Below are 15198 nucleotides of genomic sequence, written 5' to 3'. Positions count from 1 at the left end.
CTCCAGAGCGCCAGGGAGTGTTTGACCGGAACCTCCCGACGTGGTTTGATGCTGCTGCCGTGCGGACGGGCCGTGGGGGTGGTCAGAGGGCGTGAGCTGCCAGGTGAACTGGTACTAGCTGCGTCCTCGCCAGCGTGAGCTGTTTCCAACACTGCTGCCCTGCTTCCATGAAAGCCGCAGACTGTTCGCGGATGTGAGGCTGTAGTTTCCTCCTAGGGAAGGGGTGCAAAAGGCAGAGCCGTCGGGTTGGCCTGGGAGCCAGTGCAGAGGCTGGAGAAGCGCGTTTAGCAGCACTGCCTTCGGTTCCATGGGGACTCTCCAGTCATTTACATCACAGCTTCACTTGGAGAAGCAATCTGTGGGTTCCCGATTTAAGATGCCTTCAAAGGGAACTCGTTTTCAGAACACAAGACATTGGCAAATAAAATCCTTTCTTTCCTTGGCAAATAGAACCTGATCTTGAAGCATTTCAGGCTCTCCGAATGTTGTCGTGCCTGTGTCTTACCAACACACCTGTATAAATACGCGTTTGCCCACAAAAATCACAGTGAGGTGGAAGGATGAAGAAATGTAACGCAAATACAAGCGATTACTACTTACTGCAGTGTCGTTCCGCCAGTTTGAATGGGAATACGGAAAGGTAGCGAGTTCGGAATTGCAGAAAGACAAAGAAATAGAAGCCGAGGTGTGTGTTTCTCTTACTATTTCTATTTGTGATGCTGCACAAGGTCCAGAACCTTCTCGCTCGCTGCTGATCGACGTGTTTGTACTGGCAGGGCTTCAAGCTGGGATCCCCACTGCACCAGTTAAACCAGTAGTTACCAATTCTTTTGCAAGCCACGCTGGGACTATAGGAATTTTATTCCTTCACAGTGTTGAAGGAAAGGGGGGTTGCTTGCCAAGGGGCTTTCTTATGCTTGAGGATGATTTATGGGCCAAGCTGAGCCACTTGTGGAAAAGGCAAAGCAGCTCTTGGCAGCACCCCCAGAATCCACTGCAGCTGTGGGGTAGTGAAGTCATCGGCATAACAACCACTGCAAACAGAATAACAAAGTCTGGTCTGTTCTCATTTAAAATAATCTTTCCAGTTCGGCAACCACATTAAACCTTACCTTTCTGCATACAAAAATCATAAAAGGCAGATAGTTCTCTGCAGCCTGGTGCGAATGTCTCGCTTCTGTTACTGCCTGTAACCACCACACTTTGTCGGAGTATCTTAAATGAAGGAATGAAGCCACATTATGTCATAGTTTGTGTCTGTCCCTTGTTTTCACTCCTTTGTTTTTCCTTAGGTGTAAAAACACAGAAAAACGCTCAGTGTTTCTTCCTTTTAAATACAAAATTTCCTTATTAATCTGTTTCTAAACCAATTGCAAAATGAGTAATTCTGACTTTGATTTATCCTGCCTGTCTTTGTTTCAGGTCCCTTCAGATCCTCCTGCTTCCAAAAAGTCCAAACTAGATGACTCTGCTTCCCAGTCTCCAGCTTCTACCGAGAAGGAAAAACAGTCCAGTTGGTTACGGTCCTTATCCAGTTCGTCTAATAAGGTGATTCTAAGTATTTTGTAATTAAAAGAGAGCTCAAATTAGCACATGGCATCCCTCTACCGAAACCAGGAGAGAGAATGAGAGAAAGGCCTTGTCCAGGTTCCCTAAGTTAATGCTACTTCTATCCTTTCCCTGGTAACCATTGAGCTGCACAGTCCTCCTGGTTTCCTTGCCATCCTCCAGTGTTTGCTGACCTTGATTGTGACAATGAAGTGAGCGATCCCTTCGTGCCTTTGAGGTACAGGAATCCTGAAAGACTCAGGAGCCTTTTGTGTTCTCTGCAAACTGCACATAACTGGCTGGGACAAAGCCGGTGAGGTTTTACATTAGCACAGTTCACCTCTTCCAGTGGAATCTGCTGAGTAGGTCCCAGGCGGTGGTGAGCCGTGCGAGGGATAACAAGACATGTACTAGAAAGCATCACTAGCACGCCATTGGGATTTATAGCTTGTATTTACGTGCTTCTCCTTCCCCCTCCCTCCCAGAGTATCGGCTGTGTCCATCCCCGTCAGCGCCTCTCCGCTTTCCGGCCCTGGTCCCCTGCTGTATCAGCAAATGAAAAAGAGCTCTCGTCCCACCTTCCCGCATTGATCCGAGACAGGTACGGAGACACGAACTGACAGGAGTGGGGTTGGCAGCCATGGAGATGTGCTCGACAGCAAGTGGCTTTATGATTGTTCCCCTGCACTGTTCACTAACTGGTGGCTTTGTAATTCACTTGGTCCGTCTGCTAGGGTGGGATTAAAAAGCATTTGCAGCAGCAGCGCTTTAATTCACAGAAAGGAAACAAACACTAGCGCTGCTATTTTGTGTGTTCATGAAATAGGTTTTCTTAGTGAAACTTGCCGTGAAAGTCTGAAATGAGGGTTGCTTCTATCACCGTGTGATCACTTTGGGTACAGTCATTGGGAGTTCTCAGCTTCGCCGTTTAGGGCGATTTCTGACGACAGAGTTCCTCCTAGGGCAGGCGGTCGGGGCCCAGCCAGCGTTTCCAGGCCACTGCCGCTTGGTGCCGGCAGCAGCTCCGCAGCTCTGGCTGGTCCGCGTGGTGCCAGCGCAGCTGCATCCTTCCTCCTGCGTGGCCAGTGCCAGAGGGCCAAGGACTGAAGGAGAGCACAGGCCGTCCCGTTCCCTTGTGATGCCAGAGGTCCTGGCAGAGCGCGCCGGGCAGGAGAGCCCGCGAGAGGCTTCTCGGCTTGCGAGCCCCGTCAGGTGTCGCGGGCCGGATTCCGGACAGGAACTCGGTCACCGGGGTACAGGGATGAGTCACCAGCCAGAATAGGTGGGAGCGCTGGTGTCACAGTCGGAATGGAAAGTGGTGGGGCAATTGCACATTTCGGTGCCAGACTCAAGCTGCTCAGCCTGAAAACTCCTTATGCCAGATTTCTGCCTAAGGGTAATGGTTTCTTTGGAAAGTTTGACTAAAGTGGCCAGGTGGTTTTGGGGAGCGTTACGGAGAACATATGTTGCTGCCCTCATGAACAAGTTTCTGAGAAGCTGTGGGGATTGATTGGGGGAAAAAAAAAAGAAAAGCAAAGCAAGCCTGCTGGGGTCTAAACAGGCTTTTCAGTTTGGTAAGGAGAGAAAGGCTGCACTGGGGTGAGAGCGCGCCCTCCGTGTCCATGAGAGACATTTGGGGAGAAACCCACCCGCACCAGGTCCAGGAGAAATGTCCGTGTACGACTGCAGGGCCGTCACGTCACAGCTGCTGAACTAAAGGTGCAAAGACAGGCTGCTCTGGGGATCTGACGTTACAACTTTACTGTCCTTCTGCACGGGTTTGTTGGGTTTTTACCTGTGGTTTTACATACGCGCACTCTCATTCATGCTCTGTCAAAAACCCCAGTGCTATTGGCGCTCCTGCAGCCTTTCGGAAGGAAGTGCAAAATGTTTGGAAAACGTTTGTGGATAGACAGAAGTAAAACTGGGCAGTGAGGTTAATCAGGAGTGCGTGAAGATCACAACGCAACTTCATGATAATTACTAGGCTCTGGGAGATCTCATCTCTTTGGTGCTCCTAGGGTATGTGGCGCTTTGAATGTGACCCCTTCTGAACTGGGTGGAGATGAGCTGTGTAAATCATCCCTGTGTTTAATTGAGTGCAAAACGCTAAGCAAATACAGAGGCAGGTTCTTAACTGGTGTAACTCCGTGCAGCTTTACTGTCATTCCTGTAAGCGTCTTGCAGTTCTGGGGTAACACGTGGATTGGGACCCTCTTAAAGCCAAGACGATGACTGTTTTCTCCTTTCGTCTCCCCTTCTACAGCAGTTTCTACTCCTACAAAAGCTTTGAGAATGCCGTGGCCCCCAATGTGGCCCTGGCGCCGCCAGCCCAGCAGAAAATCGTCAGCACCGCACCCTGCGCCACCGCGGTGTCCCGGAGCGAAGCTCTGAGCAGCACTGCCCAGCCGCGGAAGAGGAAACATGCTGTGGAGAACACCCCTGTCCCAGAAGCAGCAGCCACTGCTGCAGCCCCTGTTGCTGCCACTGAAGAGGAGAAGGAGTCGGAAGCCGAAATTGAAGTAGAAACCAGGGAAGAATGTAAGTGACAGTTATAGCTGCCTCTGCTTTGGTTTGATGTGCTGGATTTTCCTCACTGATACACTGGAGTCAGCTCTTCACCTTCTGTTGGGGTTACATACGACTGGCAGCCTAATACCTCGCCGGGATGTAGAAATACAGCCTGAAGTAATAACGAAAACCCAGAATGGACATAAGTTGGGGGGGTCCTGGGAGAGGAGCGTGCATCGACTAGAAGAAGCACCTGAACCACGGGTATCTGTTAGCCCGGGGCCTTTGGGAGAGCAGGTCCCTTCATCAGCCATTTTGCATTGCCACCACGTTTCAACTAGCAAAAGATAAAGCCAGTATTTTCTCTCTTCTGTTTTTTCACTGACTATTGAGTATCTGCTCTGTCCAAAAGGGCCTCAGCGTATTTTGAGATGTAGTCGGTTTAGATGTCTGTTTTTATTAATTTTCAACGTTTCTGTTTTTCAGTCACCTCCTCCTTATCCTCGCTGTCCTCCCCATCCTTTACTTCATCCAGCTCAGCAAAGGACATGAGCTCGCCCGGGATGCAGGCCCCGGTCGCGGTCAGCAGTTCGTACGAGGCCGTGCCGCACTCCGACTCCCACAGCAGCGGGCTGGAGGCCGAGCTGGAGCACCTGCGGCAGGCCCTGGACAGCGGCCTCGACACGAAAGAAGCCAAAGAAAAATTTCTCCATGAAGTTGTTAAAATGAGAGTGAAGCAGGAAGAGAAGCTGAACGCTGCCTTGCAAGCCAAGCGCAGTCTACATCAGGTGATGCTGACAAACAGCTTTCCCTTCCCACTGCCTGCAGATCCCCTTCCAGGTAGAAACCATGAGGCAGGCTCATGTGAGAAAGAATTGCCTCATTTTTCCCAAATAGCAACAGCCTTTCCCGGGGAACTGTTTGTAAATTCAGCCGGGAAACCAAAGTCTACAGGAACCATTCCTACATTTTTAAGCCTGCCACCTGGTTTTGCCTGAGGTTGTAAATCCATGGTTACCAAAATCAACATCTTCTCCCTACTGAGAACATCTTCCAGTCCAGCACAGTTAATTCCGTTCTCATTTCACTGAACGAGAAACGTTTTGGTCCCGCTGGAGGCTTCAGCTGGACTTTGAAAGGATTTGAGCGGCCCTGCCATTGCCTGGCCGAGAGGGGGGCAGTTCCTGGGACACGGGGACACACGTTGAAGCCCTGATGAGGAGCTGAACTACGATCTTTGCTAAGCTTCTCATGACCCAGGCTTCACTTCATTCCGTGAAACAGCTCTGTATTTCTGGAAGTCCTCGATCGTGTCCAGGGAAGAGTGGTCAGGCAGAAGAGGCTGCAGGGATGTGCTGCCCCGCGGCAGATCCAGAGCGCAGCGGCTGCACAGAGGGGCAGGGGGACTTCTTTTATTTGAGCCGGGGCAGAAGCTGTTGGTGGCTGTGGAAGGTAGAGCCAGTGCCGGCGTCACGTGTCCTCTCTGGATCCTCTGCGTGGGGCTGTTACCAAGCCAGAGGGGCCGGGTCCCTCTCCCGTGGGCGGCTGTGAGGGGCGCACGGCTGGACCAGGCCCAGGGCCACATCCTCAGCTGAACTGCTGCTTCGTTGTTGCCTGGAGCAAATCACTTAATTCCCTTGTGCTTCAGTAAATAGATGGTTTATTTTATGCATTTAAAAGTAAATATTTATAAGTAATATATGTTTAAAGCTAATTTTTAAATATCTAATCTAAACACACAGCGTGTACTGAAAGCAAAGCTGGAATCAGATGAAGCAGTTGATGAGGCAGAACTGAGTGTTGAGGCCTTAAATCAAGCAAGATGTCGGGGTGAGAGGAGGATATGGTGTCTGGCTGTCATTTTCCACGTGGGCAGCTGTGGGTTTCCAGTTCCTGTACGGAGAGGGTCACGTGTGCCCGTGTCCACAGGCTGAGCGGGCGAGGGCCCGGCTGGCAGTGAGACTGTCAGGGGAGCGTGTTTCCCATGACCCGGTGGCAGTGTTACTGAACAGACCCGCTTTGCTGCGAGGCTTGACTCTGACAGAGGAAACGCTGTTTCTGGGGAAAAATATTGAGCTTTAGTTTCCGATTTAACCAGTTAGGAGCCAGACCTGTCGTAAGCCACGCTGGTGCTTGCGATGAACATGGCTTTTAACAGCAGCTTCTTAAAACTTAGGGGTTTCTTCCTGTGCACCTTTGGGTTCCGTACGGTTACCCCATCAGGTAATGGCTCGCTCTTGGATTGGAGATTCCAAGGTGGCAGCTCCTGTTCAGAACCTGGGCACGGAGAACGGCAATTCCCAGAGTTTCGATTTAGCGTAAGGTTTTAGCCTGGTGCTTTCCCGATGCTGCGATGGCGCAGCCCGTTGCCTGGTTGCCAAGAGACTTGGGGCGCCACACGCAGCAAAGCAAGATCTGGACTGAGGGAGAAGATGTGCGACTCACTTTGTCTCATACTTGCCTTATGTGGATTTCTGGGGGGCTTGATAAAACAGACCCGCTTCCTGAGCTCCTCAGCAACCTTCTTGTTCAGCTTTGCCGCACACAAAGGGCAATTATCATCGCGTGTGAATTCAGTGTCTTGTGTGAAGTGCAGGCATTACAGTTGGTGCGTTTGAAACTTCGAGCTGGTGCAGAGCACATTGCTGGGAGCTCTCTCCAACTGCAGTTCATCTTTATTCAGTCACAGATGGTCACAGCTATTTTGCTTGACAAAGCAAAATGTGGCTGTAGCAAATAGCTTTTCATTATCCAGGAATTCAGGGTATCTTGAATGTAGGCTCTCGTGTTGATTTAAAGGAGAAAAGCTTGTACAAAGTTCAGAAGGAGGTTTAGACAGGAGCCATTTTGGTCATAACCAACAGAAGGTGGGAATTTAGTTTGGATCGCTTCCTCTGCAGTTCTGTTTCTTTGCACTAATGTAGTTTCTGCTCTTCAGTTCTCACAAGTCACTGCTTTTGTGTTTTAGGAGCTGGAATTCCTGAGAGTGGCTAAGAAAGAGAAACTGAGAGAAGCAACAGAGGCGAAGCGCAACTTAAGGAAAGAGATTGAACGTCTGAGAGCTGAAAATGAGAAGAAAATGAAGGAAGCCAACGAGTCTCGGATACGACTGAAGAGGGAACTGGAACAAGCCAGGCAGATCCGGGTTTGTGACAAGGGCTGTGAAGCAGGGAGGCTCCGGGCCAAGTACTCAGCCCAGGTAAGACCCCAGCACTGAAGGGTGTAACAGGTATTGGGGCACGGCTAAGTGTCTGTCTGTCTGTCTGCCCTAACGCCAGCAGCCTCGTCTTCTCTGGTTTGACACCGGTGCCTGGGGCCGACCCTGGGCCCAGCAGCAGGCGCAGCGCTGGGCTGGGAGGGAGCAATGTTTGCAGCTGTAAAGCAGGAGAAGAGAAAACTGTCAGGTCTGAGAAAAGATTTCCAGTGTGATCCCAGTGGAAGTTCTAGGAATGCAGGAACGTGTTGTTACAAGCAACGTGCATGCTTTAAGCTTTCAAACTAAAAAGCCCTCCCCGCCCTCTCCACATCAGATTCTCTTGTAACAAAGGATTCTGAAGTTTATTTAAACCGCCTGAAGCCAAGTGACCCAAGAGCCTGGGCTGCACATCCCTGAATCACCTTGTTGCGTGCTGGTGTTGCCGGGCACGTGGAATGCCAGGGCAGCCCCTGCTCCACGGCCCCTGACACGGCCCGGCGGAACGGGCTGAGCCAAGAGCAGAGGCAGCCCCCTGGATTTGTGAGGGGGGTCAGTGAGCGGCAGCTGCTCTGAGGAACAGGCCCTCCTGCCTGAGGCGGAGCACAGCGAGCTTGCACCAGTGCCACAGGGGCGGGTGCATCTCCAAGATGAACTTGCACGGTGTAACACACCAGAGTTAACATAAAGGGGGCTCTTCTGGACCACATTTACTGCAGCAGCTTCTCTGCCACCCATGTTGTTAAACATGCTTCGTGAACTGAAGCCTGAAGGCTGAGCCACAGACATTTTCTGTGGTTACTTTAAGGGAGGGGGGAAGGAAATAAAAAGTAACAGCAGTCAGAAATTCTTCTAAGCCTGGGCTCTCAATACCGGGAAGGGGAGGGGGTCCGCTTGTACCACGACGAGACAGGTCAGACCAGACCAGAAGCAGGAAATGATGCGGGCTTCCTCTCCAGCATCACAGGATGTCTCACTGATAAGAGGTGTCCAGACTAAACATAACCAGCTTGCGAACTGCTGTGCTGGGCGTTGCCGGCGGTTCACTTCCACTGGAGCAAAAAACCCAAGGCAACAGCAAGTGCTGATAAAAGTCAACGCCCTGGGTACCCAACAGAGCTTGGCCCGTCTGCAGGTGTGTCCTGCCTTCCCATGGGGCGTGTAGGGAAGTGTTTGGCAATGTGGATTTTCAGTCTACAAATCAGTTCTGTGGAAGGGAGTAAATGGGGTTTCCCAAGATGAAGGGCTGAGATCGTCTCAAAAAGCAGCTGCCCGTGGGGCAGGTTTGTTAGAAGGCGCACGCAGCACCTCCGCAGGGTCAGCTGCCGTGAGCTGTGTGCATGTCGGCCTCTGTCACAGCACCAGGACCTCACTCTGCCCCAGGGCAGCTCCCGCCTCGGGGGCAGTTGGAGCTGCTTTAGGCAGCAGCCACCCCGAGGTTCCTGCTGGGCACGTGGTAGAACAATAGCTGACGGGACTTTGCAGTCGGAATTGTACAGGACATCGATGTGACTTAAGAGCTTAAGGCAAGTCCTGTAAGGAATTTAAAGCTTTGTGCACCTTCTATCTCTCACTGGGAGAGCACGCAGGAGGAAGCTTGTCACGTGCGTTGTGTTTGTCACTTGTTATTTTTGAGGAAACCGCAACTCTCTAGCCAGGCTCAGTCTGAGAGAAACAGTGACAAGATTCGGGGTGTAAAGGGCTTTGTGTAAGCTTCGAGTCTCAGGTGCCGCCTCCCGACCACACAGCAAGGGGGGTGCTCCTGCCTGCCGCCTTCCTTACTCCATGCTGAGATCCACACATGGATTGGGGGGGTTACCTTCAGCTTAGCCCCGCCCAGGAGAGTTTTTCTCTGTTAAATGGCAATCTTTGATGACTGCCACTCTTACCTGTTTGTGGCCTAATGTTCCATACTTAAACTGGTTTAAGCAGTTTTCCCAATATTTACACGCTGGAATACCAGGGTGTTTCTCTGCCCTTTTTACCAGTAAGGAAAAAAGAGGAAGGATGAGGCCTTTGTGGTGGTCACGGTCATCTGCCTGTCTCACTGTAGGGTTAGGGCTCAGCAGCGATGGCCTCCAAGGCTCCTTGGGAGCTGTGATACTGTACGTCCATTTCTGGATGGTTCTGCCCCATTCCTGCCCCCCAAAGTTAAGCTGCTTTCTGTGAGCTGAAATGATCATTTTCAGGGTGGCTTGGGGGGTTGTTTGGAGGGCTCACCGTGTTCCAGCCTTTTCACATCCGTATCCGCTCCCCCCTTGCCCTCTACCCTGCCCCGCTACGCCCTCCCTGCCTCCTCTCTCCGTAGGCAGGTAAGTTCCTCACTCAGATAAAGGCCACAGTGGTTCTTCTACAGGAGAGGACACGGCCTTTGCTTGCCCCGGGCAGTAACCTACGGCTGCCACTGGCCTTGGCACAGGCAGCTGGGGCTGACGTGGTCACTCATTAACAACCCCTGTTAAATGGTCTGAGGGGAGATGACTGTGCCTGTGCAAATGTGGCTCGTAGTCCTGTGAATGGCCGGCTGCCTAAGGAGGGAGCAGTGAGGGCTGGAGCAGCACTGCGACCACGTTCTGTACATGAGTGCACTCAGTTATCCTGTTTTTCACCCTCCTTTCTGGAACTTAACCCCTGAGAATCATTTAAGAACACCAAAGCTAAATGGTTCCTGCAGTGTGCAGGCAGGGCTGTGAGCAGCACAGGGAAAGGCAACACCAGCCTTACCTTGACTTTGGTCCTGGTTTCGGTCCTCGCCTCGCCTCGTGCGAAGGTCCCGGCCTGTGTTACAGCCTACGCGGTCACAATAGAACGGCAACACTGAACCAGTTGGTGATGTTTCTCCATCTGCTTCTCTCCAGATTGAGGACCTCCAGGTCAAGCTCCAGCACGCAGAAGCTGACCGGGAGCAGCTCCGGGCTGACCTGATGCACGAAAGGGAGGCTCGGGAACACTTGGAAAAAGTAGTCAAGGAACTTCAGGAACAACTGTGGCCTAAACCAAGCAGTCAAGCCAGCAGCGAAAACACAGCGAGCAACATGGAGAACTAAAATGCCCCTCGCCAGAGCCATCCAAACGCCAGAGTTGCGCAGTAAGGGAGGACGTGTGGGTACGTGTGTAAGTGCATGTGTGAGTAGTGGTGTCTCGGCACACAGACCTATCACTATGGATTCTGATTAGGTGAAGGCAGATGTTACTCTTTAGAACAGAAGCACTGAATTATGCCTCTTTTTTCCCCGATCCATATAGCACAACATCTTACTGTGCCTATAGAACACAAAGTGTTTATAAACAAAATACTTCTAAGTCCACAGCAAATTTTCTACTGGCAAACTCCAAGCAAGCAGCATCGCCCAGCTCAAATCAGAGTCGAAGGCAAGCATGGCAGTGTTTGTGTGTTGCCCTTCTGCCTGCTGGAACATTTTTGAATTTAAAAACAAACTTTTCTTATAAGCTATTTAAAACGATTCATTACACGGACTTGGTATTAAAAAATTAACAAGATTTTTATAATGTACCTTTAAAAGCAAAACAAAAAAAACCTTTGATGCACAATTTTTAAAGGACTCGTTATAGGCTCTGGGGTTCCTCACAGAGAAGCCCTCTGGTGATGATGCCATTTCATTAGCAGTTTTCCAGCCATCGAGGAAGCCATCGCAGTTTTAATCCCGTCACGTGGTCGTATGAGAAGTTCAGAGTGCTTTTCAAAGTTGATTTTTTCCTTAAAAAGAATTCTCTTCATTTCCTGTCCCGAACACAAGAAGGAAGATGCAGGACTGTGCAGGGCAGGTGGGAGTGGGGAGCAGGGATGGGCGGAGAAGCCGTGCGCTTTAGAGTTCCAAATGCAGCCTTACAGCCGTCAGTGTTTGCGCATCACGCCACCTTTTCTGGAGCCATCTTCATTAACTGATGTGTTCAAAGGACTCGCTTCATCCACGAGCTCTTCAGATTTAGGAAAAGAAAGAAGGAAGGAAAGGAGGGAAAAGGATGTCCTGTTCAGTCGGTTGAGAGACAAAGCAGAAGGCAGACGCGTCTTGAAATCTTTACTTCAGCTCTCCATCTTCTGGCAAACTCATCGATCGCTGTTGCACCGTCTCACTGTACGTTCAGTATTCCCCGGCATTCATTGCGCACTGGCAGTCAGGGTTTCTGTGCTCACAGAGAGTGCGACGTCGTGTTATTGGTTACTACAGAAAAGAAAAACATTTTTGCTGCTGTGAATGTCTACATAACTTTTTTAAAAAAAAACCTTTTGTTTTTAAAGAAAGAAATTACTTTAACTTTGGGATCCAAGCCTTGGCCCCGCAACAGAAATTGCAGCATGGCCTCACTTTGTCTTAGTGTCGGTGGTGTGGATGTGTTTATTTTTTAACCTGCACTTTGTCAGAATTTTTCTCTGCGTTTTATTCCGTGTTTCTAAAGTTTACAAGTTGTGCGTTCTAGACCCTGCCCTGCCCCACAGGTGTGAGCACCGCCCACCCCGTTCGCCACCACGCGACACCTCGCATCGTCTTTTACATTTATGCAAAGAGAGGGTTCGGCAGGGCTAGAACGTCACCCAGAGCGGCACCGCTGGCCCAGCGCTGCCCAGCCTGCGCGGCTCTGCACCCGGCAGGAGCTGGGGAGCAGCAGCTGCGCTCCGGGAAGCGCTGATCACACCCAGCAGCTGCTTTACTGAACAAGAGTTACTTTCACCCATAAACACTCACCTCTTGCACTCAAGCTGATCAGCATGAAGTGAAAACCTGGTGTGGGGCTGCAGATGTGCCTTCCAGCTCACCTATCCTGTCAGCATCCTCTCTGGCTGATGCTGCCACTTTTTTACCTTAAAGAAGATAAAAAAAAAAAACCCCTAAAAAAAAAAAAACAACAAAAAAACCCCAAACAAAACCAACCCCCTATGCATCCTCGCACACAAAATTCCTCCAAACAAAGAACCCCATTTCCAGTGATCTTTATTTGCTTTTGGACATGAATGCAAACTGTGTAAGCTGACAAGTTATTTCCCAGTAGACAGAAAGCGGCTTCCAATCCTAAAATTACAGTACTTACTGACCTTAGAGTTCTGTTGTTTTCTTTAAACAAGAGCTGTTTGCTTGAAACCATTATAACCATTATCATAACTGTGAGCATTAACAGAGATGTTCATATATATATGATTTAGGTACAAAACCGAGAAATACAAAAGGAGTAGAATTACTGGGACAATGCAAAACTGTTGGGAGCAAGAACCAGTAACACTGAGTAAATGACACCCGCAAACCTGTCCGTTCGCCCTGGGGCTCGCCCTGGGTGCTCGGGCTGCTAGAGACTGAGTCTCGAGGCAGATCTCCTCCTCTGAAGTGCAATGCAAAAGGAATTTTCATTATGCTTAAGCAGTTTTTTTTAATGTGGTGGTTTGTTTGTGGTTTTTTTTTTTTTTGCTTCTTTGTATGTTTTTTTTCTGCAATTATTAAATCATATGCATGGAATTAAAGTCTCTGCCATACGTATATTCATTAATGGGCATTATTACTGTCTTATGTAAAGGGTTTATTGTGTTATGCAGTATGCATCAAATGTTCTCAGCCTTATGATTTCCAGAGGTGTATTATTCACTTAGTTCTTCAAGGGAAACTAAATTCTCGTTGGTGGTTGTGTGTTTCCGCTTCACTGCCACACGCAGAAATTACACACAGAACAAACGCATTCCACCCTCGTAGCTTTGGGGACCCTCACGTTGGAAATGGTGCTGGTGTGGGGCCATGGCGCCTCTCCCCTTTGTGCCTCCACAAAAAATGGCAACACATCCATCCCCCTCTGGGTTGTACTGGGAAAGGGGCCTGTGCCACAGGTCCTGGGGGTCTGGGGAAGTGCTTATGACCGTGATGACTTTATCCTCCAAAACTAATGAAATCCGCAATTCTCAAATGTAAGTGGCTTGTCAGACACCCAGCATCACCTGGGCTTGGTGGGTGCACAGGATGGGATTGGTGAGAAAGAAGGTTCCAAAAGGCACTCGCACCTCTTGGGACAAACCCGGGGGCTCCTCGTTCGCTGGGCGTGGCGGTGAGTCCGTCAAGTGTCCCATGTGGCACTTCAGGCTGTCTGAGGTTTGGACTCCATGGGTATTTGATCCTTGGGAGCAAACACAGCCAAGTCAAAACGTTTCTATAAATTAAGGTTTAGAGGAAAGAAATACAGGAAGGTGCTAGAGGGGGGGAGTTCTGTGTGCAATTTCTGTGGCTGCCACACCTCAGTCAAACCACGGCCCGTTGGACAGAACGGCTTTCCTCTCACTGTCCCTTTGAGTCCCTGCTGCATTCCGTCTGCGCTTCAGCCCGAGTGCAGGAATTACAGTCACATCTTCTTGTTTCATCTGCTCTTTAGTTTCCTTTAATAAGTTAAAAGGGAGAAGAGGTGTTTCATACAGGCTGTTGACTCTCCCTGTACTTAAAATTATATTACTTAAGACTTGTATATTCAGTTTAATTACTCATTGTTTCTATTACTGAAAGAAGACTTAACGAAGGGAAAAAAAAAACAACAGCAATAACATTCATATCTCTGGAGCAGCTAACTAGTATACAGAATATTCTGCTTTTCGAACAGAACTAGCCAATGTAAAAAAAAAAAAAAGTTAAGAGTAAATTCAACCTGTAAATACTTTTGTTCATTTTACACTGTTGTATTATAAGTGTATATGGTGTTTACTTTTTCAAAACTCTTTCTTACCTGGTAGTTGTCTTGTTTTATGAGTTGTGTTTTTAAATAAGAAGAACCTTTGCTGTCTGTTAGGAAAAACAAAACAAAATCTTTTTGCAAGTTTTCGATGTGGGTTAAACTCTCTCCATCCATTTGCATTTTATTTGTCCTTATTTTCACTGTAAAGTATTTTATTACCAGAAGGTTGATTTTCTTTCCATTCTGCCCTCCCATCAGTCCATGTGTTTGAGAGAGAAGTTTTTTGTTGGCTTGGTTGTTGCTTTGTTTTGTTTTTGTTTTTTTTCTTTAAATCAAAAGAACTCACAGAAATGACATTTTTTCAATTGAAGAAAAATAAATCTTTACATTTATAATAGCCAATAGCATTTCAGCACATTTTGTTATCCCAGTCTCTCCTATGCTGCTGCTAATGACAATATTATGACTTACTCTACTATTTAGAACTATTTTTATGTAAGTAATGTATGCTTTCTTGTTTATAAATGCCTGATTTAAAAAAAAATAAGAAAAAAGCTTGGCATATTTATCTATTTCGCTGTGTACCTTGATAGTCCTTTTCCACCCCCTTTTCCACATCCCCTGCCCTTGAAGCAGATAATATTGTAAAATAAAGGACTTTATGAGATTATGTATGAAAATAGCTATGCTTATATACCACAGTGACTGAATGTACAGTGTATAGACGCATTACCTAAAATAAAACTGTTTGTCCAGAAAAAAGTAAAACGGACGCGGTCTGGTTCTTGAGTTCCCTGTGTCGGCAGCCACGGCCTCGCTGCGCAGGGCAGGCCGACCTCCGAGACCACTGGAGACGCGCCCTGTGTCCCTGGATGAGAATCCCGGACAGGGAGCTCCTGGGAGCTGGGCAGGGGGACGCGGCCACACCCCCAGGAAGGGCTTTCAGACAGGGGCCTCAGCCCCACCAGCTCCGCCCGGGCCCCAGGAGCTCAGTGCCAGCACTGCTCCCCTGTCCCCACGCCATGTGCTCTGTGCCGGCACTACTGTGTGCTCATTGCTTGCATAGGTCGCCAAGTCGTGCTTTATATAAAACATCGACCCATTGCCGCATGCACACCAAGTTCCAGTTCTGAGTGCATATAACTTACCCACACGTCCATCCTCTAACACACCCGCGACAACAACAAAACCCGTGGTGGCTATAGACGGAAGGAGCATTAAATTCTCTCCGATGCTGGAGGGAAGGTCAGGTTTCCCACCACATCTCATGTCTTGCTGGCACACCA

General features: G+C 49.1%; 1 protein-coding gene and 1 long non-coding RNA gene across 4 annotated transcripts in view; one reads left to right on the top strand and one right to left on the bottom strand.

The window, feature by feature from the left end:
• SKI (SKI proto-oncogene) overlaps positions 1 to 14231 on the top strand; it is a 98813-nt gene extending 84582 nt beyond the window's left edge. The window contains exons 2-7 of one of the 2 annotated variants that reach the window (XM_069874757.1): positions 1423 to 1548; positions 2034 to 2149; positions 3815 to 4089; positions 4546 to 4847; positions 7028 to 7258; positions 10111 to 14231. In XM_069874757.1, the coding sequence (XP_069730858.1) occupies positions 1423 to 1548; positions 2034 to 2149; positions 3815 to 4089; positions 4546 to 4847; positions 7028 to 7258; positions 10111 to 10299 (1239 nt within the window). In that variant the 3' untranslated portion in view covers positions 10300 to 14231. The remainder of the gene's footprint in view (positions 1 to 1422; positions 1549 to 2033; positions 2150 to 3814; positions 4090 to 4545; positions 4848 to 7027; positions 7259 to 10110) is intronic. The other variant, XM_069874758.1, reaches the window with a different exon arrangement.
• LOC138730043 (uncharacterized) overlaps positions 11077 to 15198 on the bottom strand; it is a 120893-nt gene continuing 116771 nt past the window's right edge. For both annotated transcript variants that reach the window (XR_011338990.1, XR_011338989.1), the window contains 3 exons: positions 13964 to 14019; positions 11953 to 12074; positions 11077 to 11191 (listed from right to left, as the gene is read on the bottom strand). This is a non-coding gene — a long non-coding RNA (uncharacterized lncRNA). The remainder of the gene's footprint in view (positions 11192 to 11952; positions 12075 to 13963; positions 14020 to 15198) is intronic.

The sequence above is a fragment of the Phaenicophaeus curvirostris genome, chromosome 22 (assembly GCF_032191515.1).
Source record: "Phaenicophaeus curvirostris isolate KB17595 chromosome 22, BPBGC_Pcur_1.0, whole genome shotgun sequence".
NCBI lineage: Eukaryota > Metazoa > Chordata > Aves > Cuculiformes > Cuculidae > Phaenicophaeus > Phaenicophaeus curvirostris.
The sequence above is the reverse complement of the archived record's forward strand: the minus strand, read 5'-3'. Positions and strand labels throughout refer to the sequence as shown.